Source organism: Patagioenas fasciata, chromosome 19, assembly GCF_037038585.1.
Source record: "Patagioenas fasciata isolate bPatFas1 chromosome 19, bPatFas1.hap1, whole genome shotgun sequence".
Lineage (NCBI taxonomy): Eukaryota > Metazoa > Chordata > Aves > Columbiformes > Columbidae > Patagioenas > Patagioenas fasciata.
In genome coordinates, this window is record NC_092538.1 from 12058314 (window position 1) to 12081270 (window position 22957).

At 48.7% G+C, this 22957-nt stretch overlaps 1 protein-coding gene across 9 annotated transcripts in view; it reads right to left on the reverse strand.

Moving 5' to 3' along the window:
• ACACA (acetyl-CoA carboxylase alpha) overlaps positions 1–22957 on the reverse strand; it is a 116434-nt gene that overhangs the window by 49117 nt on the left and 44360 nt on the right. For 6 of the 9 annotated variants that reach the window (XM_071816822.1, XM_071816821.1, XM_071816824.1 and 3 more), the window contains 15 exons: positions 21744–21857; positions 21008–21097; positions 20411–20529; positions 14123–14146; positions 12234–12377; positions 11538–11634; positions 11025–11132; positions 9627–9683; positions 9269–9313; positions 6585–6626; positions 6040–6255; positions 5772–5927; positions 4263–4466; positions 999–1154; positions 257–403 (listed from right to left, as the gene is read on the reverse strand). In XM_071816822.1, coding sequence (XP_071672923.1) covers positions 257–403; positions 999–1154; positions 4263–4466; positions 5772–5927; positions 6040–6255; positions 6585–6626; positions 9269–9313; positions 9627–9683; positions 11025–11132; positions 11538–11634; positions 12234–12377; positions 14123–14146; positions 20411–20529; positions 21008–21097; positions 21744–21857 — 1719 coding nt within the window. The remainder of the gene's footprint in view (positions 1–256; positions 404–998; positions 1155–4262; positions 4467–5771; positions 5928–6039; positions 6256–6584; positions 6627–9268; positions 9314–9626; positions 9684–11024; positions 11133–11537; positions 11635–12233; positions 12378–14122; positions 14147–20410; positions 20530–21007; positions 21098–21743; positions 21858–22957) is intronic. The other 3 variants (XM_071816825.1, XM_071816826.1, XM_065852874.2) reach the window with 3 other exon arrangements.

Sequence of the window (22957 nt, forward strand, 5' to 3'; positions counted from 1 at the left end):
AAACAGCACAGGCACAGGTTTGAAATGGAATCATCATTTACTATGGAGGTTAAAACACCCATTGTATGGAAGGTATTAATTTTTAATGAAACAAAAAAATCTCATTTTCCAGAGAAAGATTTCATCTGTGAAAGAGTGAATGAATAGATTTTGTGCCTGGCTGGTAAATTTTCATTACAATCGTCAAACCCAGTCCAAACCACAATGTACTGCGGGATATGGAAAGGAAAGCAGCGTTAGGGAAAGTTCAACTTGCCTCATTTCCTCCCGGCAGCCTGTTCATGTGCACCAGCTGGCCCTGATCATCCAGCACCAGCTCGGTGTACGTCAGCATGTCGGAAGGCAGCGGCGGGCTGGGCAGGAACGCGTGCTCGTTCATAGACTCCCAGAGCTTAATCAGAGACTGGAGGATGAGAAGATAAATTCTTGTTAAGAATATCAGTTGCAAATATTTTTATTCAATCCGCCGTGACTTCATATTCCAGGCAGAACGTCTGAAATAGCCCTCCTCCCAGTTTAACTGACGATATTCAGTGGATGTCACTCGGGAATTTAAACTATGAAACACAGTTTCACTCAAAGTAGCATAATTCAAATTATGTGGTTCAGCATAGAACCCAACAAATCAGATACAGGATTCTGCAACTCATTAACGTGCTTCACGATGTACGAGTTCTGTCCTAGGAACTGTCCCCCCTGCACTGTCCAACCCTTTAGGAAGGCTGAGTAACAGGGTGGGAAAATACAGAAATATAACAAGAAGCAAAAGGTGTTTTACATTTCAGCTTCTGCTGCTTGACTCATTAACAGAACCAAAGCAACAGTGCGTCAGGAGCCTTAATTTCTTACAGCCGTCACCCCTGAGCTGTGCAGACCCTGGGGAAGCCCTGGCAGCCACTCCAGGCCACTTTTTCCCCTGACGAGCACAGTGGCAATGGAGAGAAGGCTTCTGCAGGTACCAAAGTTGAGAACAACCCCCGGGCCTTAAGGACACTTACCTGCCGAAACATCTCGGGAATGTCATAGACATAGGACGTCCCCAAAGACTGGGCCTGGAACCTCTTGGACTGAAGCAGGTCCTTGGTCACGTACGGGGTGTTGATCAGCATCCCATGGAGTGGTCCCTGTTTGTCCCCGTACGCCTGGAACATGATCTGCAGCACAAAACATCACCAGTTACAGCTTCACCCACTGGTTCCACACACCCGTCTCATTCAAATCACACTAAAAACCACTGGCCTACTCCAGACCGATCGGGTGCGTTTCTGTTCTCTACAAATACGTTAATAGTCGCGTATCCCTGTAAGACCGCGCTTCATCATGCCTCACTACGGCCTGGAAACAGCGCTGGCTCGTTACTGCGCGATCCCAGTATCACTGACTTATTACCATGTCACAGCGGAGAGCAAAGCGAGCAGAGCCACGTCCCCACAGAAAAACCCGTGGCTTTCACGAATCCCCATTCAGCAGAATTTCCCCTGTGTGCCGATGGATTGCGAGAGCTGGGAGCAGAGAGAACTCCGTTATTTATGCAGCCGAGCAGCGCGGGATCTGTATCTCCACTGATGGATCGGGGGAGCTCGGTCAGGACTTGCATATGTCATTTGGTTTGAAGTTTTGATATTGTAAGTTTAAAAGATTTTCCCCGAGTAGCAACATGAATTATCAGCTGCCGTGCTTCATGGCACTATATATTCCTCTCAGTTCCTCTTGGACTCGGGAGGAAATCTTGTTCCAGCTGAGAACCAGGAGGAGCATCGTGTAACGGGGACAACACGAGCTGGGCTGCACAGAAACACAGCTGACAGGCAGCGCGGTCACGGCGGTTTTAACAGAGCAGGGATCAGATCTGAGGTTACAAACCACGGATCTTTTTCTAATTGAAGGTGATGTCATTGAAGAACTCAAAGATAAAATTCAGTAAGTAAAGCGTATCTCAGGTTTCAGATTGAAAATGGTTTATGCACTCTTCAGTCTTCACAAATGTCGCTTTGTGAAGTAGCTTCTTCAGTGGGAGAAAGATTTCTTGAGGGTAACAAGTTTTTGTGACAGTGCCTGTGTTCAGATGTTCTGCACCGTTCTCCCCAGATCTCTGGGTGGTTTCTGAGCGGTTCTGTGGGGCTGGACGTCAGTGCTGAGCATCGGCCCCCGGCACCGCAGGAACAGGAGGGAGGGCGCTCTCTCACGATTACTCTATTTTCCCATTCTTTGGAAGGGATGAAAGTGCCCAGCACCCAGCACATCAGTGATGTTTGGAGTTTTTTAGAACAATTCTCTAAGTTCAAAATAAGCCTCTGAAAACACAGGAAAAAATACTCAGATCTGGACCCATCCTATAAAACTGTGTCATGAGGGGGAAGATTCACCAAAGGCCTTTCCAAAGCATGAAGGTATTCACTTTTTAAGACAAACCTTCCTCCCAACTACTCAAAGCGTTAATTGAGATAATTTTTAGCAGTATAATTTGTTACTAGAACTGATTTGATATGGGGAGGAAGGGGAATCAAATAAACAAATTAAATATTGGAAAAGTTGCTACAAGCTGTACACACACAAGCACATTCTCCTGGTCTCAAAGCCACGAAGCTCAGCAGAGGCAGAGCTGAGGGGGAAAGGTGACCTTCACAAGCAGCTAACGCAGCCCAGCCGCTGCAGGTTATTAACACGTCCTTCGCTCTCCTCATCCGCACCGGAAGGCAGGAAGGAGGTAAAACACGCGGACACGATCTGCTGCAGGATCTGCACGGCCAGGCCGCGCTGGAACCGCGAGGGAGCACAGGTGAGCCAGCACCCAGGGAGCACAGGTGAGCCAGCACCCAGGGAGCACACGTGAGCCAGCACCCACGGAGCACAGGTGAGTCAGCACCCAGGGAGCACAGGTGAGCCAGCACCCAGGGAGCACACGTGAGCCAGCACCCAGGGAGCACACGTGAGCCAGCACCCAGGGAGCACACATGAGTCAGCACCCAGGGAGCACAGGTGAGCCAGCACCCAGGGAGCACAGGTGAGCCAGCACCCAGGGAGCACACATGAGTCAGCACCCAGGGAGCACACGTGAGTCAGCACCCAGGGAGCACAGGTGAGCCAGCACCCAGGGAGCACAGGTGAGTCAGCACCCAGGGAGCACAGGTGAGCCAGCACCCAGGGAGCACACGTGAGCCAGCACCCAGGGAGCACAGGTGAGCCAGCACCCAGGGAGCACAGGTGAGTCAGCACCCAGGGAGCACAGGTGAGCCAGCACCCAGGGAGCACAGGTGAGTCAGCACCCACGGAGCACACGTGAGCCAGCACCCACGGAGCACACGTGAGCCAGCACCCACGGAGCACAGGTGAGCCAGCACCCACGGAGCACAGGTGAGTCAGCACCCAGGGAGCACAGGTGAGTCAGCACCCAGGGAGCACAGGTGAGCCAGCACCCACGGAGCACAGGTGAGTCAGCACCCACGGAGCACAGGTGAGTCAGCACCCAGGGAGCACAGGTGAGCCAGCACCCAGGGAGCACACGTGAGCCAGCACCCAGGGAGCACACGTGAGTCAGCACCCAGGGAGCACAGGTGAGTCAGCACCCAGGGAGCACAGGTGAGTCAGCACCCCTGTGCATGCCAGCGGCCCCACTGATGGATACCGCTGCTTCTGCTGCATGGCACTGAGATGATTACAGAGCAAGATGCAAACAGTCCTGTATTTAAATATTTTTATGCGTCCCAGGCTCCATGTATTTTAGTATATGTAAGTATTTCAGTTAACCAGACTCTTCCTACGCCATCAACAGCAGAAATACCAGAATAGCCACAACCATTACAAGAGAGACCATTATGCTTCATAAAAACGATATAAAAGCACCTTCAATAATTTTATATCACCCTACCCAGGTCATTCCCTATATCTTTAGAATTTAAAAGATGAGTTCACAGATTTTCTCTCTCTACTCAGGGAACTGTATAATTAATAATAGGATGAGCACCAACAGTGATTACTCTTCTATTACTTTTTTGAGCACTCTGCCACAGAAAACAGATGTACAAATGACTGAAGGTGCGTACAAAGCAATTAGAAGACACGCACTTGTACAAAACTGATTACACTTTGCATGCCTTCTTGCCTGTTCCAAGATTATCTTTATATTCTTCTTCCTTTGGCAAAGCTGATGGTAATTTTATATTACCTGAACACGCCACAAATCACAGAAGAGCTGCATCAGGTATTGTGTGTCCCCCCAAAAACATCTGCGCATCAAACCACGGAGCCGTATGGGGCCGTACCTGTGCTGTCCGGGAGTCCGTCACCTCTTTGTACAGGCTGATGTCCAAATAATAGCCCGACTCGTTGGTCAGGAAGAGCCGAATGGGAATCGCCTTCCCCGTCGGCGTCAACCGAATGTTGATCTTCAGCTCGGCTTGGAGGACGCGGAGCTTCCAGAGGCGGCTCCCGTAGCGCATCACCATGCTCCGCACCGCCTCCTCGATCTGAAACACAGCACCAGAGCTCCCTCACCTTCCGGACACATCCAGCACTTCATCACCTCCATCCACTGCTCTCGGGTCCTGCCCAAAGGGGCACCCAGAGGAACATCCCAGCAGAGATGGGAGCACCCACAGCAGCACATGCCCTATGTTGTCACAGGACCTCGGTGGCCTGTTTGTTCTCCTAATAAGCCTTGAATTCAACCTGGGGAGCACTGGGCCGAGGGACAGCCCTGGATCCCCATTCCCGTTCCTTTTTCCCCCAGCACACCACACTGTGCCCAGGGCTGCCCCTCCGCCCCCTTCCTCCCGCAAGCGTGGCCCACAGCTAAAAACCACCAAACACAGCAAAGCGCAATCCTTGACAAACCATTCTGTAGCACTTGGATGCACAATAATCATGTTTCACCGCACATGCGGTACGGTGCTTTAAATCAACAAAGCAATTACTACTTGGAGCTTGGCCTTCTGGTGTTCTATTAAACTTTATAAAATACTACTGCTGGCAAGTAGCGCATATTAAAAGAAAGCAATTTATAGGCTGTTTTTAACATCCTTTCAAAAAATAAAGTCTCTCTTTTCCCCAGCAGCTCAGGAAAAGTCACAGGACACATTGGCAGCCGAATTCCCAAGGGCTGCGCATCCCACCCGCTTCCCAGCTTCCCGGAACTACAGATTTCGGATGCACTGAGAGAGGGTTTATTCAAAAGCGATTTAAGCCACCAGTTTTTAACCATGACTTGAAAGTCAGCAAACAAGAGATACTTCTTTTGATAACCAATTAATCTTTTTAAACTTCCCGTTATTCTCATTAGGAAAGGTCAACTCTCATCCTTTGCTAACCATGAACAGAATGTCGATTTCCAACTCAACGCAGCCTTTGCAGTTCGTGGTGGCTCTGCTAACCAGAACCATGCTTTAAGCCTAAACACTTTCATTGATGCATCTACAAAGCTTAATGTTCATTTATTTATAATGTTGATCTCTGTGCTTTTGTATGAGAGAATGAAAACGAGGTGTTGCTGTTTGTAGCTGGATTTACAAATTCTTTTTAAGACTTAGGTTTTATTTGGGTAGAATCTGAGCTTTTGTAACAAACAGAAGAGCATTTAAAGCTATTTCCTTATTTAAATTATTTATCTCACATACTGAAAAATATGAGTTTAGTTTCAAATACAAAACATACTCTTAATAAACCGTTCCTTAGCTCCCACAGAGGCAGTGAACTGCATTGCCTGAAGGACAGTGTTACTGCACTAAAAATAGGAGCTCTGCTAGCTCTGAAATCTTACTTTGACCAGCCCATACCTTCGACGGGTCCATGATGACAGTAGGCACGAAATTTAAGAAGATGTGGTTGCAGTCGGTGCGCACGTTGGTGTTGTTAAATGCCACCTCCAACTCATCCATGGCTTCCAAAAGCAATCGCTCTCCCTCGTTTTGCAGGTACTCAAAGGACGCTTCCTGCCAGGTATTACCAACAAATCATTTATTTTCTGCTCAAAAATCACAGCCCAGCAACCAGTGTCTCATATCCCGTCTTGGAAATAGAGCTTGCAGGGGTGACAAAACTCACCTTGGTGATCAGGTCCGAGTGCCTTATGATGGCCCTGACGAAGAACCTGTAGTCCGTCACTTCCGTGCCCACTTCCACCTTGGCCGCTCCCAGGTACAGGTGCATTTTGTGGTTGGCGCAGGGAATGGCGGTGAGATCGAAGTTTCGCATTCGGTTCAACTCCAGCTGAAAAGCCAGAGCCGGCTCCAGGTGCCGGTAGATCCTGTCCTCCTCAAACTGGGGGCGCCCGGCGCCGCGCAGGTAGAAAAGGGGGTAAGAGAGGAGGGTGAGTCAAGCTGAAACACCGGGGATGGGAAGAACCAGCCAATACCCATTATGAAATTTCATATTTAATTAAAAAGCTAAAATTCAAACGAATCCAACCCCCAGTTTTCTGTCGGATGCACAGTTCTCAGCACTGAGAGATGTGCTGAGGTTGTTAAAATACTACAGGCAGGGAAGGTGGGCTGAGGCAGCTCCCACCCTCTCAGATGGGCAAGGAACAGTTACATGAAAGAAGGATAAAGCCATCATCGAGCGAAAATTATTCAGAATACACAACTCACCTTATCCCGGGCACGGAACGTGAAGAACTTTGGGAACTCCCTCTGTTTGAAAAGAAAAGCGATGCTGTTAGCCCTGCGAACAGAAGCGATTTGATCCGCTCCCGGCCCAGACCCCGCCAGCCCCACAGCACAGGGGATGCCACAAGTTGCCACAAGGTCCTTTTGAACATCAAAAGGGTGCTGGAAAACCAAGTTACCTCCCTCAAGGCAGCACAGGTGCTTTAAACCTCTCTTCACTGCTAATGCAATAGATACTACTTGATTGGCTTTCAATTATTACTGTCAGTTATCAACAGACAATAACATGGAACTGTCCAACATGGTAGTGGGAAACAACTTCTACTGTTATTACTATTATTGTGGAAATATGTGGGAGCCACACAATGATATTAACACCCCATTGTGTAAGCAGACATACACAAAACGATGATCTGTATTCTATAGCTCTATAACTATTACTGCCAGAAATACTTTCTTCCCAAGGAAAGCTATGAATTGTAATCAAATAACATTATCCTCATGTATTAAATAGTGCTCTACAAAAATCCCCCAAGTATGATTAGGTTTCTCTGCTATTCTATTGCACAGATGAAATCCTAGCAAACTGTAAGGGCTTTACATTTTTGTGCACATCTCTTAGAAGAGAGAAAGACTAGAAAGCAACCTCCTGCCTACCCCTGGTTCCCGCCGAGGAAAACCACCCGTCCTGTGGAATTCTCCTGGGTGGAGGAATTTTTGTGAATGCTTTGCGCCAACCCCAAAATACCAGTCTTCTATGCTAAAGGTGACGGGAACGAGCACACACAACTTGCTGGAACTGTCTTAGTAAGAATAAAAGGAGATATCTGACCTTTAGCCACCAAATTTCTGAACCATGTTTCACTACCAACGAAAGACGTGCTGCCCTGGCTGGATTCAGTGCACGGTGATGAAGGATAAGGCTCTACTGAGCAACACGGCTTTAACGGCTAAAAGTAACCTTGCTCATCATCTTTTTCTTCTCCTATAGAGAACGATCCCTAGAGCTTCACCTGATGACTCTGAGTTGAACAGAACAAGCTGTTCTTGCCCGGAGCGTGTCCTCCAGACCAGCCAGCGGCCCAGGAAATCCTGCCCAAAAATCCAGGCCACGGGCACATTCGGTGAGCCCAGAGCATCAGCCGCACTCCACGAACACAACCACTGCCATGTGTCCTCGCTTCTGTTCCCAATCCCTCCGCCCGCGCTGCTCGGCACACTGCTGGTGTCTCCTCACACCAGCCACGCTCATCCACCACCACTGTAATTGCTTCCAAGGCATCTGAGTGGTGGTGTGGGCGAATGCAACCATTAGATGTGCACACACACAAAATTCTCAGTGCTCCGGTACCAAAATCCAAAAGAGTGCTCCATTTCCTGAGCAGAAGAATTATACCCCCGCTGTGTTCTAATCAACCAACCATCATCAAGACAATCAAAATAATTTGCCTAAATTAGCCAATCAAGACACCCTGCAAACTGCAGAATGTGAAAAGCTACAACAGAAATCATCATAGTTGATTATTATACTAATAATCACGTTAAAAACCTAATGAGATGAGGAAATTGGAAGCCTGCTGGAGCAACTCTCTATTACCTCAACATGCTGGGAACTAATTATATAGACTGTAATTAAAACAAAAACAAACCCAAGCCCAGGCCCTGACTAAGTTAATAGTTGGTCCAGTACTAAACGGAATAGTGTGGGAGGTGGTAATGGAGGCTGACACCCACCCGGGGTCCCAGAGGGGTGACCGCCAGCCGTGTCCATGGCCCCTCAGCACTGTTTGGACACGGCTCCTTCTATTCACCGACACACAGCCCAGCGCCCACTCACAGACCGTCCTGTTCAATCCCAAAGTACCACTTCAGTTCTCCAACACTCCCTGGACATTGTTGCTGAAGGTCCCAACACCTCTCCCAAGAGCCCGCTTTCCCACACAGGCCGTTGATCCATATCTGCACCTGCCCTGTGGGCAGCGGTTCCCACGAGGCGGTGCCACATTTGTTCAAATGTTGGTTTGTAAACTGGTTTTCCTTTCATGAAGCTCGCTAAACCAGGGCTGCTGGACATGGGATGAACTTCCTGCATAACTCCTGATAACTTTCAGAGTTATAAAGCAGACACACAAGGGATAAAACTCTGGTTTCGCCTTACGTTGCCACCTTGTTACCAGGGCTGAATCAGCCCTCCCCATGACGCCCAGGCCCTGGGAGAGAAGTAATTCTCAGCAGTAAGAGCAAACATCTGTCACGCCACAAAGCCACTCTGTGAAATATAGCCAGTGACTTCTACTACTCCTCTAAGTTATTTTAAAATCAATAAGCCTAAAGGTATCACCACCCTACATAAGAAATAATACAAAAAATTAATTGTATCATTACATTTTAGACTACAAAACGATACAGAAACAAGCAAGATCTTTATGAATGTGGCGGTCAGTTCAGCAGGCAACAAGAGACTTTAGCACGTGAACAGCCCCACCAAACGCAAAAGGCCAACTCCAGCATTTGAAGTCAGCTATTTGTTTAATTGCTTCTCTTATTCTGACACCAAGATGGGCATTAAATGCCTGACTAAGAACCAAATGAGAAGCCTGGAGGCACTCGGGTGTCTCCCGGCCTCGGGTCAGCAATCCCACCATGTCCAGGCCCCTGGTACTCACGTGAAATCTCTGATCCACCTCATAGTTGACCTGTTTCCTGAAGTCCTTAACAAACCGAACATACAAACACAGGAAGGGAAAAAAAGAAAGGCAGAAGAAAGCTAGCAATTAGGGTGACAATCAAAACTTAATTAATTCATCAATACAAGAGGTGTCAAGATTGTTTACAATTGTAAATTAATGTTAAATGAATTCATCAAAACCATCTCAAACTTCAGAGAACAAAAACAGTGAAGAGAGAACTAAATATAGTTAATAAAGCATTTAATTTGGAAAAAAGCCATGTCAAATGCCAACGCTATTACGATCTCAAAACCACAGAGTCCTGAGCAGCATCAGAGATATTGTATCAAAATACCTTTTGTGCTACGAGGAACGTCAGCCTCCGAATCCCGTGTTCGATCAGGACGGATTTCTGTGAAAAGGTAAGGATGGCATCAGGTGAGTGGATTCACAGGAAGAGACATCAAAAACTCAGCAAAATCTTCTCCGAACCAAAGCAGCGCTCCAGACCCCCTGCTCACCCCATCTGCCCACAGCCCATTTCTGACCCGATCACCGTCCAGCAGCACAGAAGCAAACACCTTAAACCCAAAGAGGTTTAAGCCCAAGTGAGCAAAGCCCAAGAACACGACATCCCGCACAGGCAAAGCTCAAGGGTCGCTGGCAAGCCTTGCAGGAAATACCCCCTTTTGCAAAGGTGACTTTTGGAGCGCAGACACGGCAACAGGGCAGGAGTTTTAAAGAACCGAGCCCAGGCAGCGCCTGGCACCACAAACACAGACACCCAGAGCAAAGGACGGATGTGTCGATTTGCAAAGGTGACAACCGACAGGTTTTAATCAGCTTTTTCAAACAGAGGAGGAATATCCACCCTGGTGCTTCACTAGCACGTTCCACCCAGTCACATTTCCAACCAGTGCCGCCATCAGTATTTGTCACACCACCGATCTTTTCAAATGTTAAGATCTCATAATTCTGCTTCTCTTTCTAAAACTTTTTCCTTTCTCCTCTTTTTCCAATTTAAAAGCAAAGAAAATAAAAAGAAAGAAGAACTCAGCGAGAGCAGGAACAAAACAACCCCTTTCAGCACAGACTGAAATGTTTCACTAAGGTTAAGCCCTTTGAAAATGAGCATCAGTGACTATATTCATGGCAAGAGGAAGAAAATAACTTTAATAATGCCATGATTTAAAAAGCAAAAATTGTTATTGCTTTTAAAATTCCACAAGTGGCAGACAATAACAGCATAGCAACAGGATTCTGATTACATCGTAATAATGTGGGTCTCACAGCAAGTCCACAGCTATTACGCAGCGATTAGCCATCAGCACCTGGAGAAACTCCATTTACAGCGACTGCCGCAATCTCCTCCACAAGTCATTTACAAGTATATGATCCTAATTTCTATTAGAAAAACCACACACAACATGCTGGGACTAGAAGATTATTTGGACAATTTGGATCAACCTATTTGATAGTTTAATGTGTTTGGGATTTTTTTTTCTTGATTTCTTTCCTTTTATCCCCTCCCATGAAACGCCTGGAGCACGATCGAGCGGAGGAAAGGCAGAAGTAGTTTTAAATTGTTATAGCTGATTATTTTCTTTTCTTAAAGAGACAGGAAGCTGCTGAAAGATGTCACTGTTGCATTTGTTTGTTTAAAAAACAAAACAACTGGAACATAATGAGTTTGCCACGCAGAAAGACGCGTCCTGCACCGGCCCAGAGCTGCAGAGGAGCCCAGGCCGCTCACCTTGCTCTGCGTGAACTCGCGGAACATCGCTGCCAGCCCGTCATCGTCAACGTCACTGTCCGTTTTGATGGCGACGTTCAGGATGTGAATGGGCTCCTCGCGGGCACTCTGCGATTTAAACAAAATACTCCCCATAAACAAACTGTTAGTAACTTAGCCCCTGTGAGTGTAGCCCCAGATACCCCCTAAAACACAGAGAAGGTCTGGAAACCTAATCGTGGGTCTAAGCGCTCAGTTACGCTGCTGTGGATCCCGTAATGATGCGGATGTTGAACGCTACAAACTAAATTTACACGGAGGGGAAGAGACTCAGGTGTAGTTTTAGCACAGGGTCAGGAAGTGGTCACCTACTGCGGAACAAGCGAAAAATCATACACATAAATACATGAATCTTTTAACTCTGGCTCCCAGCACCCGAACTGGTGAGCGGGACCCAGCCCATGGTGCCAGCGGCGTTCTGCACGCCCTCTGTTTCCAACCCAAGCGCAACCTCAAGGGGAAAAACTACCGTACCTTGTCTTCATCATACAAGGAGGCATGGCCAGCTTCGGGGAACGTGGGGCTCTGAGGAGGAGAGTCACAGAAGCACCCCATCACTTCATCAAAGATCCTGCAAGACAGCAGAGCGCTGTTAGCCACCGCCACGCCGCGCCAGCCCACCCGAAACCACGGACCGTGTGCATAACGAGGGGAGGAAGAGACCAGGACTTCTTAGGAGAAACTCAGCAGATGAGCAGGCGACACCTCCCCACCCTCAAACCACCGCCGAGCTTGGATCTCCCCACACTCATCAGAGATCTTGGGTTACAGGCCCGCACAACGGCTACAGGCGCTGCTAGGGGGGTTTTTGCCTACCCCTAGAAGGCTGAAAGCATAAAGAACAACACGTCCTCCCACATATGTACACGTGAGCAAGAGCGTTAGAGGAAACCAGCACATTTGCAGATGATCTCCAGCCTGCAGAAACGCAGGATGCTGATCATTCTGGCCACAAACTGCTCCTACAGCCACCCGAACCTCAGTTATCGCCAGGAGAGAGACAAGGGGATCCGAACAAACTTCCACCCGAGACTCAGAGATTCTGATCTTAACAAACAAGCTCAGGATGAGTTTAAACCTGACTCTAGACAAGGCAGAGGTTTTGTCCAGCTCCGTTTGGGTGCACCGTGAAGCTGGTGACACAAACAATCGCCAGCCTTCCCCACGTACCTGACAAAGTCCTCGAAGGTGCGGAAGGAGACCATCCCGCCCATGCGCTGGCACGGCGGAGTGAACGAGTTGTCCAGCAGGACGTCGCTCACGCTCGCCACGTGGACCATCCCGTAGTGGTTGAGGTTGGAAGAGAAGGACATTCTAAACGGCAACCCAACGAGATCACAGTCAGCAGGGACAAGGGAGAAGGATCTGTCACGTGCGTGTGCTTTGAGCACTCGAGCTGCGGCTGTTGATCCCGTCTAACCGCGCGTTTGTTAGTGCTGCAGCGCCTCAGACCCACTGCGCTGCCTCCCCGAGCCCTCAACGCTGCCCTGTCCCTGCTGCCACCAATGTCCTTACCCAGACCTTGTCCCAGCCTCCAGGAACACTTAAAATGGTTGGGAAATAACATCAAAACACTTTAAAACAAGTACTTCTGAAGGAGTTTCCTGAGATGACAGGTGAACTATGACTATGCAAAGCTGCACACATTTTTCCTCCTGTGTGTAGGTTTGGCTCTACAGGCAGAATGCTGAGATAAACAACAATCATCCTAAGCTTTGACACTTGAAAGATTTAGTGAATTTTTACAAATTAACTTGAAGCATACCAAGTTATATTACCGCAATGCTTCCACAGTGATACTGTAATGCACGCTCCTCAAACACAGCGTGGTACAGCGACCCCTCTAAAATCCTGCACTGGAGACGGGGATTCCTATAGTCGGACACCAGTATCCCTGCCCTGAACACGTCTCCTTACAGTGCTTTCCGCCCTGACTGCTGCTCAGATTCACGTGCTCCTCCATCTAATTTAATCCACGCTTTAACGACTCTGCCACTGCCCCTGCTCGTGTCTTTTGCTCCATTTGGGCAGCACCCAGCGGGCAAGGTCCTGAGCTTACAGCACCACCGACTTCTCACACAGCTCATCCGCTATGGCAGCACGCACCAGTTGGCAAACAGCTCCTCTTACTTTGCTCTTTGGGGTATTATTATTATTATTATTATGTTGTTTTCTTTCTAAAGACCGGACTGGGATTGCTGACACAGCCGCTCACCAGCCTTGCTAAGATTCCTTATTTCCACATACAGAGAAGCACTGTGATATGGTCCTATGTACCCTGTTACCAAGCCTGAAGTATCATCAGTTTGATTAATAGCTCTCCACGTTCATAGTCACTCTGTGTTCCCACAATTTATCTCTGATTAAGAGCCATGGGACTTTCAAGCCCATTTTTACTATTTTTCCCTAAATAGGCTTGCAAGCAGTAATAAATAATAGGTATTCACACTTTGAAAGATCTTTCAGGACATGCCTTGGTGTACATTTCTTACAACTAATACGAAAAAAATACCACAGAACAGTAACTAAACAAAAAGACAGCAGACATTTCTCATGTATTATTTCAAACAAGAAATACTTTTCAACTGAGACACGGGAGGAAAAATTAGTGCCCAGAACACAACAAAACATGCTGTCAGCTGGGGGAGATGGAGGTTCATCTATGGTGTGAGGGAGGTGAAGCAGCCTCGACAAATTCTAAGCTCGTCACAGGAACCCGGAGTAGTGCCAGGTTCACTGGGCGAGGGGGCACAGCTCCAGAGCACCCCCTGGACACTGCGTTCTGCTGCAAATTTGCCGTGTGCCTTGCGGCGGATGGGCCGAGGCACCCGGCAAAGCTCGTTTTAAACATCGCTGCATGCAAAGCTCTTTGAAATGGTAAAGAAAAGCTGAAAACATGTTTTAGACAAAGGGAGAGGAAAAGGGAAGGAAAAAGAAGAGTTATGTTTGAGAGCTTCCCAAGTAAAGGGCACTAAAACAAAACACATTAAAACATTAAGTATTAGGCTACTTCTTTCTAATCCGTCTTTTCCAATTTTAAAAGATGACAAGTACCGTACCTGTTTAGCGTGGGGATGTTCCCTCTGTAATCAAACAACCACAGTTACAGATTGGTTAGTGAAAGCCATCATCAAGAACGACCATCGAGCTGATCCACAGACCAGCAACAACTTTACAATTCACTAAACGAGAATTCGTCACCCCTCAGGTTACCAGGCAGAATTCCGGTTCATTGACCCTGGGACAGCACCCACCTGCACTGCGTGGAGGGCACAGGCCACGTACAAACACAGAGCCCAGGGAAACGCTGCATTCGCAACACACCCTGCGGTTCTCCAGCACCCTTATCGGACCCACCTCAAGCCCTTTTGCATTCACCACGCGAGCCTCACAAGCAAGACCAGAGGGGGAGTTTGCAGCAGATGCACAAAGCGACCACATCGCACGGGGAGACTGCAACAGGTGCAGGGAAACAAGCCCGGTCCTGGCCGCCCAAGCCCTGCGCTAAGCAGCAGCGCTGGCCCACAGCAGCGCAGTCATAAGCACGCACAGAAACCCCATGGGATGCTCTGCAGTTCAGCGTTCAAGACCCTGAATACCAAAAAAAGGCTAATTTTAGGAAAAATGTACAGTTCCTTTTACAAGACCGGTCCAACTCTCCACGGTTTTGCATGCGGACTGAGCCGCAGTGATGCTCTTATGCCAGAAAGAAGGTGAGGGCCACATTTTCACACCAGCACAGGAACAGCACAGTGTTGCCCGTCCTGGCTACAAGCATAAGGCAGCATATTGCTCCATGCAAGATGCAGAAATTGCTGTGATCTGACATTCAAAACAGTAAAATTAAATTGAAAAAAAATACATGCACGCAGGAGGTTTGTGCACAGAGATCAGCCAATGTGAAAAGACTGAGAGCAAAGCTTCGGGGAGCATGGAACCGGACATTCACCCTCCCCTCTGTGCAGAAACCTGCAGGAGGCCAAACCACAGACCTTCTTAACACCCTTCAGCATGGGCGAGACCCCAAGTTACGGGCATGAAGTCTCGGTACTTAATGACCAGTGTGTTCCCACGGTCACACCAGCTGCGCCTGGCCCGCTCGCAAACCGGTTTTGTCACAGCAGAGTCAGATTCACTACAAGGTTGTATGTTTGGTGTGTTACTGGTAGAGACATGAAAAATTCCCATGATCTCCTTAAGCCATACAGGAGAAAGCACAAAACGGCCTAAAGCCGTATCAATGGGAAGTAACGCGAGTATTTAGTGTCACACTTCCCAGTGGGGGAGCTGATCTTGATAGAATCTGCTCCACTGCCATTACAATCACTCCTTTTGCTCAACCAAACAAACCCGCTTGCCCCCCTGGTTGAATTTGGGTTTGTTTCCCTCGCCCTTCCTGTTTTTTGTTTTTCAAAGGGCGCGTTCCCGATGCCGAGGATGGCAATGCACGCAAAGCGCCGCTGGCCAGGCCGAGCTGGGACTGAGCGCCAGCGCGGGGCGAAGCTTCGGGAAGCAGGCGGCAAAGCGGAATCAGCAGAGGTCGGCTCAATAACCCACTGGTAGTTATTAACAGCAGTACCACAGGAGAAAGAGCAATTCCACTGGCTGGGAGCAGTGGCATTCATTCCTCTTGTGTTGCTTCACATCTGCAGAAGAATCTAAACAGAAGGCTGTGAAACATGCCTCAAACCATACATTTTGATTGGGTTTTTCCTCTCCCTCTTTCTTTCCTCATTCTTCTGCTCCCTCTGTGATTCAGCCAGGCTGAATCTGCTACTGAAGTCCAATTTGCATAAAATTATCGTTGTTCCATTCAGTTTGCTGCCCCTTCAACAGCCCTTTCTTTGCTCTGCTGGAAGATTTTGCCCTTTCAGAAACAGGGAAGCCAAGGGAACCGCAGCACATTACTGCTGCCTGCTGCCTAATTAACGAGGAACCCTCGGCACGGAGCCGCGGGGGTTTACAGGTGTCCCTGCGGGGATTTGGCAGCCGGTCCCGCAGCCAGGAGGGACCTGGGGCTCCCCAGTGACCCCCTCGACCACGCGCTGGGTCTCCAGCGGTCGGTTCAACCAGCAACCCCAACCCTGATGCAAGAGCCCGTTTTAGCGACTACTTTAGTCCACACAAAATGCTTCCATTGTGTCAGAAATCCAAATTGTATGTTGTTAGAAAATGATAGCGGGAAGGAACCTAAAAACACTGGTTTAAGCGTGAGTTTTGGTTTCTTACTCTTCTGTAAAGAGCACTGTTTGGAAGCAGCATTATTTAATTTGGATTTCAGCCTTCCAAACGGTGTCTGCCTGTAAGCTAAGGAAGAGGCTGACAACAAAAGAACAACCAAAATACTCCATAGATGATAAAACATCAGGAGACAGCAGAGGGGAGATCGAGCACCACTCCGAAGCCTTGAAATCAGCAACATCAAAGTCCAAGGGTGACAACAAACAGCCACAGAAACAGGGGATACTGGGCAAAACCAAGCACGAGACAGCTGAGACATCTACACTGATCCCTTTGGAAACATGAAGAACTAACAACTAGACCTGAATTCCACCCTCGGAAGCATCACGGCCAGCAGGATGCAGTCCCAGGACTGAATTCAACAGGCATCAGTAAGGCATTGGCCGAGTTGTGTGCATCCCAACCCCAAACACAGCCAGGGTCAGCTGGGATCAGACGTCTTTATCACATCTCAGAAGTACAACTTGCTTTAAAGCTGAGCTAATTATCAAAACTTAACGTCTTAATCTGCAGCGCTAAAAGTTTCCTTCGCTTCCACCTCCCAGTGGAACGTCCCTACTCAAGATCCCGCTGGGCATCTCGAGGGCAAGTGTGGCACATGGGACAAAAGGAAGGAGAGGGCTCCATGCACAGATGGATGGGGAAGGCACGGCTGAGGCATCCGAGCGGGCAAAACAGCCTGGGTAGTACATCAATTTCTTCTGGGCCCCAACATATTCAGAAGGCAGAGACCTTCCCCAAAATAAAGATATGGCCAGTAAGTCACCCTTGTCAGCAACTGTCTCAGCATCTGACAGAGGGAACACATTTACCTCTGAGTCAAACAGAGGGACCTGGTTGTGAAGAAACATTTACCTCTGAGCTCTTCCCTTGTGACCCTCAGCACATGGGAAGGGAAGGGAAGGGAAGGGAAGGGAAGGGAAGGGAAGGGAAGGGAAGGGAAGGGAAGGGAAGGGAAGGGAAGGGAAGGGAAGGGAAGGGAAGGGAAGGGAAGGGAAGGGAAGGGAAGGGAAGGGAAGGGAAGGGAAGGGAAGGGAAGGGAAGGGAAGGGAAGGGGGGCTGAGCAGCATGGCTGGGGCTGCAGCTCCTCAAGCTGGTGACGGCAGACAACGTCCCACTTTAATTTAAACCTTCCAGCTTCAGGCATAAAAAAGGCTGTTCGAAAGCAGGAGAGGGGGGTTAGTAGAAAAAAAAATTCTCCTGTTGAAAAGGCACGATAATTCCCTCTGCCTACACCGGGCACACAATGTTTCTTTGAACAGGAGATTTTAAGCTAAGAATAGGCAAGCCCTGTTTCATGTGCCGAACACCTCGGGCAGGCCTTTCAGTGTCTGTCACCTGGCTCGCCGTGCGCACAAAGGGAGCTGAACTCTCTCAGCACCAGCGATATTCCAGCAGCTTCTCACCTCAGCAGGGCAGGCCGGACAGGGGAAGCGCAGAACGGCTCAGAACGGGGCTCGTCTCCTCACGGCTGCTCCCCCGGGACCCTGGCTGGCTGAGGAGCAGGTTATCCCCACGGGGTTGTTCATAGTGCTCAGCACAGAGCTATCAGTGTCCCCTCGTTCTGCTTTCTCCAGGTGGGATTTACTGCAGCCCCCTCGACGTGGAGGGTTCCGAACTGCACTGGGTGCAGAAGCAGCGCTGGTTCCGCTGTGCACGTCAGGAGCGCTGCCATGGATCTGCAAAGCCCTCTGTGCTTTCAAGTGTAAGCAGTTTTTCTCCCTATGTCTTACCCTCGCCATCAGGATCGGCGGGGATTCTTACAACAGGATGTTTTCTATTAATTTAAACAAATAATTCCCCAAAGTGCTTCTGCCTACAAAACCCACCAGGAGCACGCTGCATTTCTCTGACTTTGTGAGCACATTTAACAGTTTTTCTTTCCCCTCTGCTTTCCTGGGGGTAGTTGATGGCAATCATTCAGTGGCCAGAAATACAAAGCTTGAGTGCCTGGCTGTGACTACTCAGATCAGAAGTAGTGCCTGTGACTGTTCCTGTTACAATTAAGGAACAGTATAGTGGGGTCAAACACCACTGACAAAGAATTTAAATATAGCCACAATTAAAAGTTTGCGATTTGCTCTACATCAATATTTGCTCCAGTGAAATTCAGGTCCTTACATGTTCACAGCAATTAGACACAAAGGGGATCAGGGCTTAAAAATATCTGATAAAGTGCTGAGAAATGTGTGGACCACACAACTACCACCAGCTCCACCAGAGGATGCTCTCATGGGCAATCTGGTACCTCTCCTGGTTCATCAGGACCCAGCCCTGCAGAGCTCCAAGGGACATTTTGCTTGGTCCCTGGGATATTTTGGCTTTGGGGTTTGCCCTTGGAATCCATTTCTACCTTCTCAGTCTAACAGTTCACGCTACAGAAAGTACAGAAAACACACCATGGACACACATGGTCGAAACCAACAAAGACGACTTAAGCAAGGCAGAGTTTTGAGATTCCTGTGTCTTGGGCTTAACATAAGATCTGCCTTTACAGCCTGCTTAGCTCTACACTCAGTACTAACGCCAGACCCTCAGTACCCTGCACGGCGGTGCCTCAGCACCCTCCCACAGCACACAAGCAGGATGCACCGCAGAAGCTGCAGCAAGCAAGAGGAGCCAAATTCCTCCCTGCGAGATGAGCTGCAGCTGCCTGCGGGCGCAGTGAGCCCGGGCCCCGGCCCCGCACAACGCTGCCATGCGTTTGCAGTCAACCATCAGCAGAGCCGCCGGCTGAGAAGCAGAACCGAGCTGCAGAACGTTGCCCCAGCGAATGCAGCGTAAAGGGGGGAGGAGATTTCAGGACAAAGCAGCTGTTCCCCAGGCAGGTAACAGTTCTCATCTTCCAGCTGACCTTGGCCAATTAAGCTTGCACACAGTAATAGAGCAGTGGTCAGCATGGGCCGGCCAAACAACCCCAAAGCAACAGAGGGAACCGAGACTAGCAAGAAGAAAAAATGGAGAAAGAACGGGGGGGCAGAGAGCATTATAAAGGGGCTACTAAAAATAGTATGCAATTATTTACAAATATTCTAGAAATGTAGGAAACAGATGAGACCAAATGCACGTCCCATTTGTATCATGAGTGCTTTGTGCTGCTTGTTGAGGACAGTCATTCATTTCTAGCAAACCAGATTCTGAAAACCATTTCATAAAATGTACTGATGGGTTCTCAATGAAGCGAGACCGGACCCCGTTGCCCAGCCCCACCAAAAATAAAATAAGGAAAAAGATGTTTGGAAACAAAGGAGAAAAATAGCTGTGGTACCAGGCTGGGAACCCAGCGCGGAGCGACAGTGGCACCCGGCGGCCGCGGGGACTCACTGCGCACCGGCCCCAGCGCTCGGCCGAAAATCAAATATTGCCCCAAACACCCTCCCCTGGGTCCTGCTGAAAATGAAGAAACATGGGAACTGACTAACCTGATGGATGATAATCGAGTTTGTGTGTTAAAGTAACCTCAGCACACACCGGGAGGCGTGAGCCTTCTACAGGACAGGGACGGCCGATGCTTTTGGTTGCAGTCATGAGAAATCTGTTCTGAAAAATCCTGGCTGAACACCAAAGGATGTCAGCTCCAGCACTGCCATATCAGTTACACCCGTACGTGCATCTTGGTGTTCTCAGCCAAAAAAACCACACGCTAGAAAGATTTCACCTTCTGCGGTAAAGGCGGGTTGAGGGCAGAGCCAGCCGCAGGCCGTGAGCGGGGCTGGCAGGGCAGCGCTGGGGAGGGACGCAGACTGTGCGGCTGCTCTTTGTTAAAATTCCCAATAATTGGTTATTCTGTCTGGAATTTTTTTGTTTGGCAGGCTCAGGATTTGGCTAGAACTGAAGTTCTAGAGTTACTACACTAGCTGAACTTAGAAAATATGTGAAAACTGTATCGTAACTTAAATGAATCCAAACTGCAGAAACTACTACCCACAGCTCCTTAGGAGACAGAACTGGGCAATGCAGGGGTTTATCTTCAATAATTTGTGCTTATTTGAGGCACTGGGACTCTCCCTTTCCCCGGTAATTCTATTGCAAGTTTTCTTTGCCGAGACAGGATGTGGCCCCTCAGAAACCTGCGATTCCAAAGGTGCCCGAACCCGCGATCTGACCTGTTCGGATGGGAGGTGGGAAGCATGAACTGGAACTCCACCACACAGGTGTTATCCCTCAGCTGGCGATGCTGGACGCTGTTTAACTCATAGGCAATATACGCCCTTCGAACATACACCTGGGTAGAGAGAAAGCGCATCAGCTTAACTGTGCTTCCTCAGCGGAAAGACGACAAACGGCACACCAGACACCTCAAAAATATTACACACCAAACAAACGCCTCCAGATGAGCATCTAGTTAGAACTCTAATTCAATCAGAAGCATTTAAAGTCATAATTTGAGGAAGGCCAGTCTGGCAGGACACAACCACCAGCACAAGGCCCAGGACAGGCCGACCACATTCTGACAGCAGCTTCACTTTCAATCCTTTCAACCCCAAGTCATCTTTGAGCAAAGAGGATAACTTGAATCTGAAATGTCAGCCCATTACCACTGTTATTGCTGTTAAATGCCAGATTCCTCACAACCTGCAGCTCCCTCAATCTTGCAAGGTAATAGTGCTCAAAACAAACCAACTAATCACATACAAACCCCAAACAAACAAAGCAACAAGGAAAAATTTCAAATATTTCATTTTCAATGGGAATGAACTCACCTCCAAAGCTGCCATTCTCACCACCTGGTTACTGTGGTAGAAGAAGTTGGGCAGCACATCAAAGATGGATGTCTCGGACAGAATGAGTTTCTAGAAGAGATCACATTAAGCAGTTTTAAAGAGAATTGCCTGTCGGGCAAACAGGGTCAGGCAAAAAAGCAAAAACCCCAAATCAAGCCTGACTAGTTTTGATTTCCATGCTTTTCCTGTTGCTCATTAAGGATTATAACCTTTTTATATTAATTTGTAGAATATTCTCAAGTTGGAAGGGATTCAGAAGATCATCAGGACCAACATCCTGCTCCTTGTGGGACTACCTAGAAATAAACCATATGACTACAAACATTGTCTAGATGCTCCCTGAACTCCGCCAGGCTTGGGCTGTGACCACCTCCCTGGGGAGCCTGTTCCAGTGACCACCTTCTCAGTGAAGAACCTTCTCCTAATGTCCAATCTGCACTTCCCCTGACGTGGCTTCATTCCATTCCTTGTGTCCTATCTGGTCACCAGACGGGAGATGGGGACCACCCATCGCTGCCCACCTCCAGGAAGGTGTAGCCTGCGATGAGCTCATTCTGCTATCAGCGTAGGAATGGAAACAGAAATGAGGGGGAAGTCAGAAATCTGAACAATACAATTTAAAGCCACAAGGACCTTGGGACTACAGGTGAGACTTAATACTGAAACATTAAGCTCAGTGAGAAGAAAGCAGGGAAACGAGAAGTTTGGTAGATACCTGCAGGTTCTCAATGCAGAACTGGTGTCCATACATGTCAATGGCGGACAGAAAGATGGACTCCACCTGGTTGTGACGCAGCTCGTAGGACGGTAAATGGGAAGCAATGAGAACCTGGCAAACAGCAAACACCAAGTGTCAGCGAGAGGAGCTGCGCTGGGCCATGGGCAGGAGGCTCCGGCTCCAAGGCAGCAAGAGTTTGCTCCATCCCAGAAGAGGCGACTGGTTCCTCCTGTGAACCCTGTGGCCCCTGGGTGATGCTGCAAACTCCCTCCCCTCCCCAGCCTCATTTGTGTATCTGCTCGGTTTGTATTATTGGCAATTCCCCACGGAGAAAAAGAACAGCTTCAATCAAGTTCCATCAGTGCATGTGATTTAGCGCTGCAGAGCTGCCAGTCCTGGGGATTGCCTGACCAGCTGTTAATTGGAAAGCGGATCTGGCAGCGGCAGCTGTGGGGAGCCCAGCGATGGAGCCGCCTTCACCGCGGCAGCACAGGAACCACGACACGCTGGGGCCAGGCAGTAAATGCCCAACATGAAGGATACAGAGATAGGAAGGAAAAGCAGCTTGCGGGGGAAAAATGAAGCGAAAAAGCAACATAAAGCTGTACGCAGGACTGCAGCAGCATCCCCAGCACGCCGCTGGGAGGTTCAATCACTGAATGGTTCAAGGACACAAATGCAATCCTGAAGGAAACATAAGGTCACTGAGCAGCTTCAAACACCCCATTCATGTTCAACAGCCAAGCTCTGAAATAAAAGGAGAGATCCCCCAAGTGTCAGGTTTCCTGTGAAGACTTAGAATGGAGATGGGGACTGTGGAGTGAGAGGAGTGATGGGACCACAGGGCTTGTGCTGCCGTGAAACGACTGCGCCCCCTCTCTCCTCCCCGGTTACAGAGTAACGGCTACAGAGGCGGCTCACGAGATGTGCATGGATGTCTGGCATTCAAATTATCTGCATTAGGCTCTTGGAAGTGACAAGATGAAGATTTTCCAATTGTTTTCAGGTTAAAAAAAATGACAAAAAAGCAACTCAAAATCTAGAAAAAAACCCTGCAAAAGATCAAAATATTTCTTTGCAATAATTCCTTAGTAGCTTGCAAAGGAACACCTGGTTCTCGTGTAACTTTCTGTCCCGTTCTCTGCACACAGATTCACAACTGCAAGGTGGCTGATGAGCCCGGACGGCAGGTCCTGGCTGTTTGCTGTGCT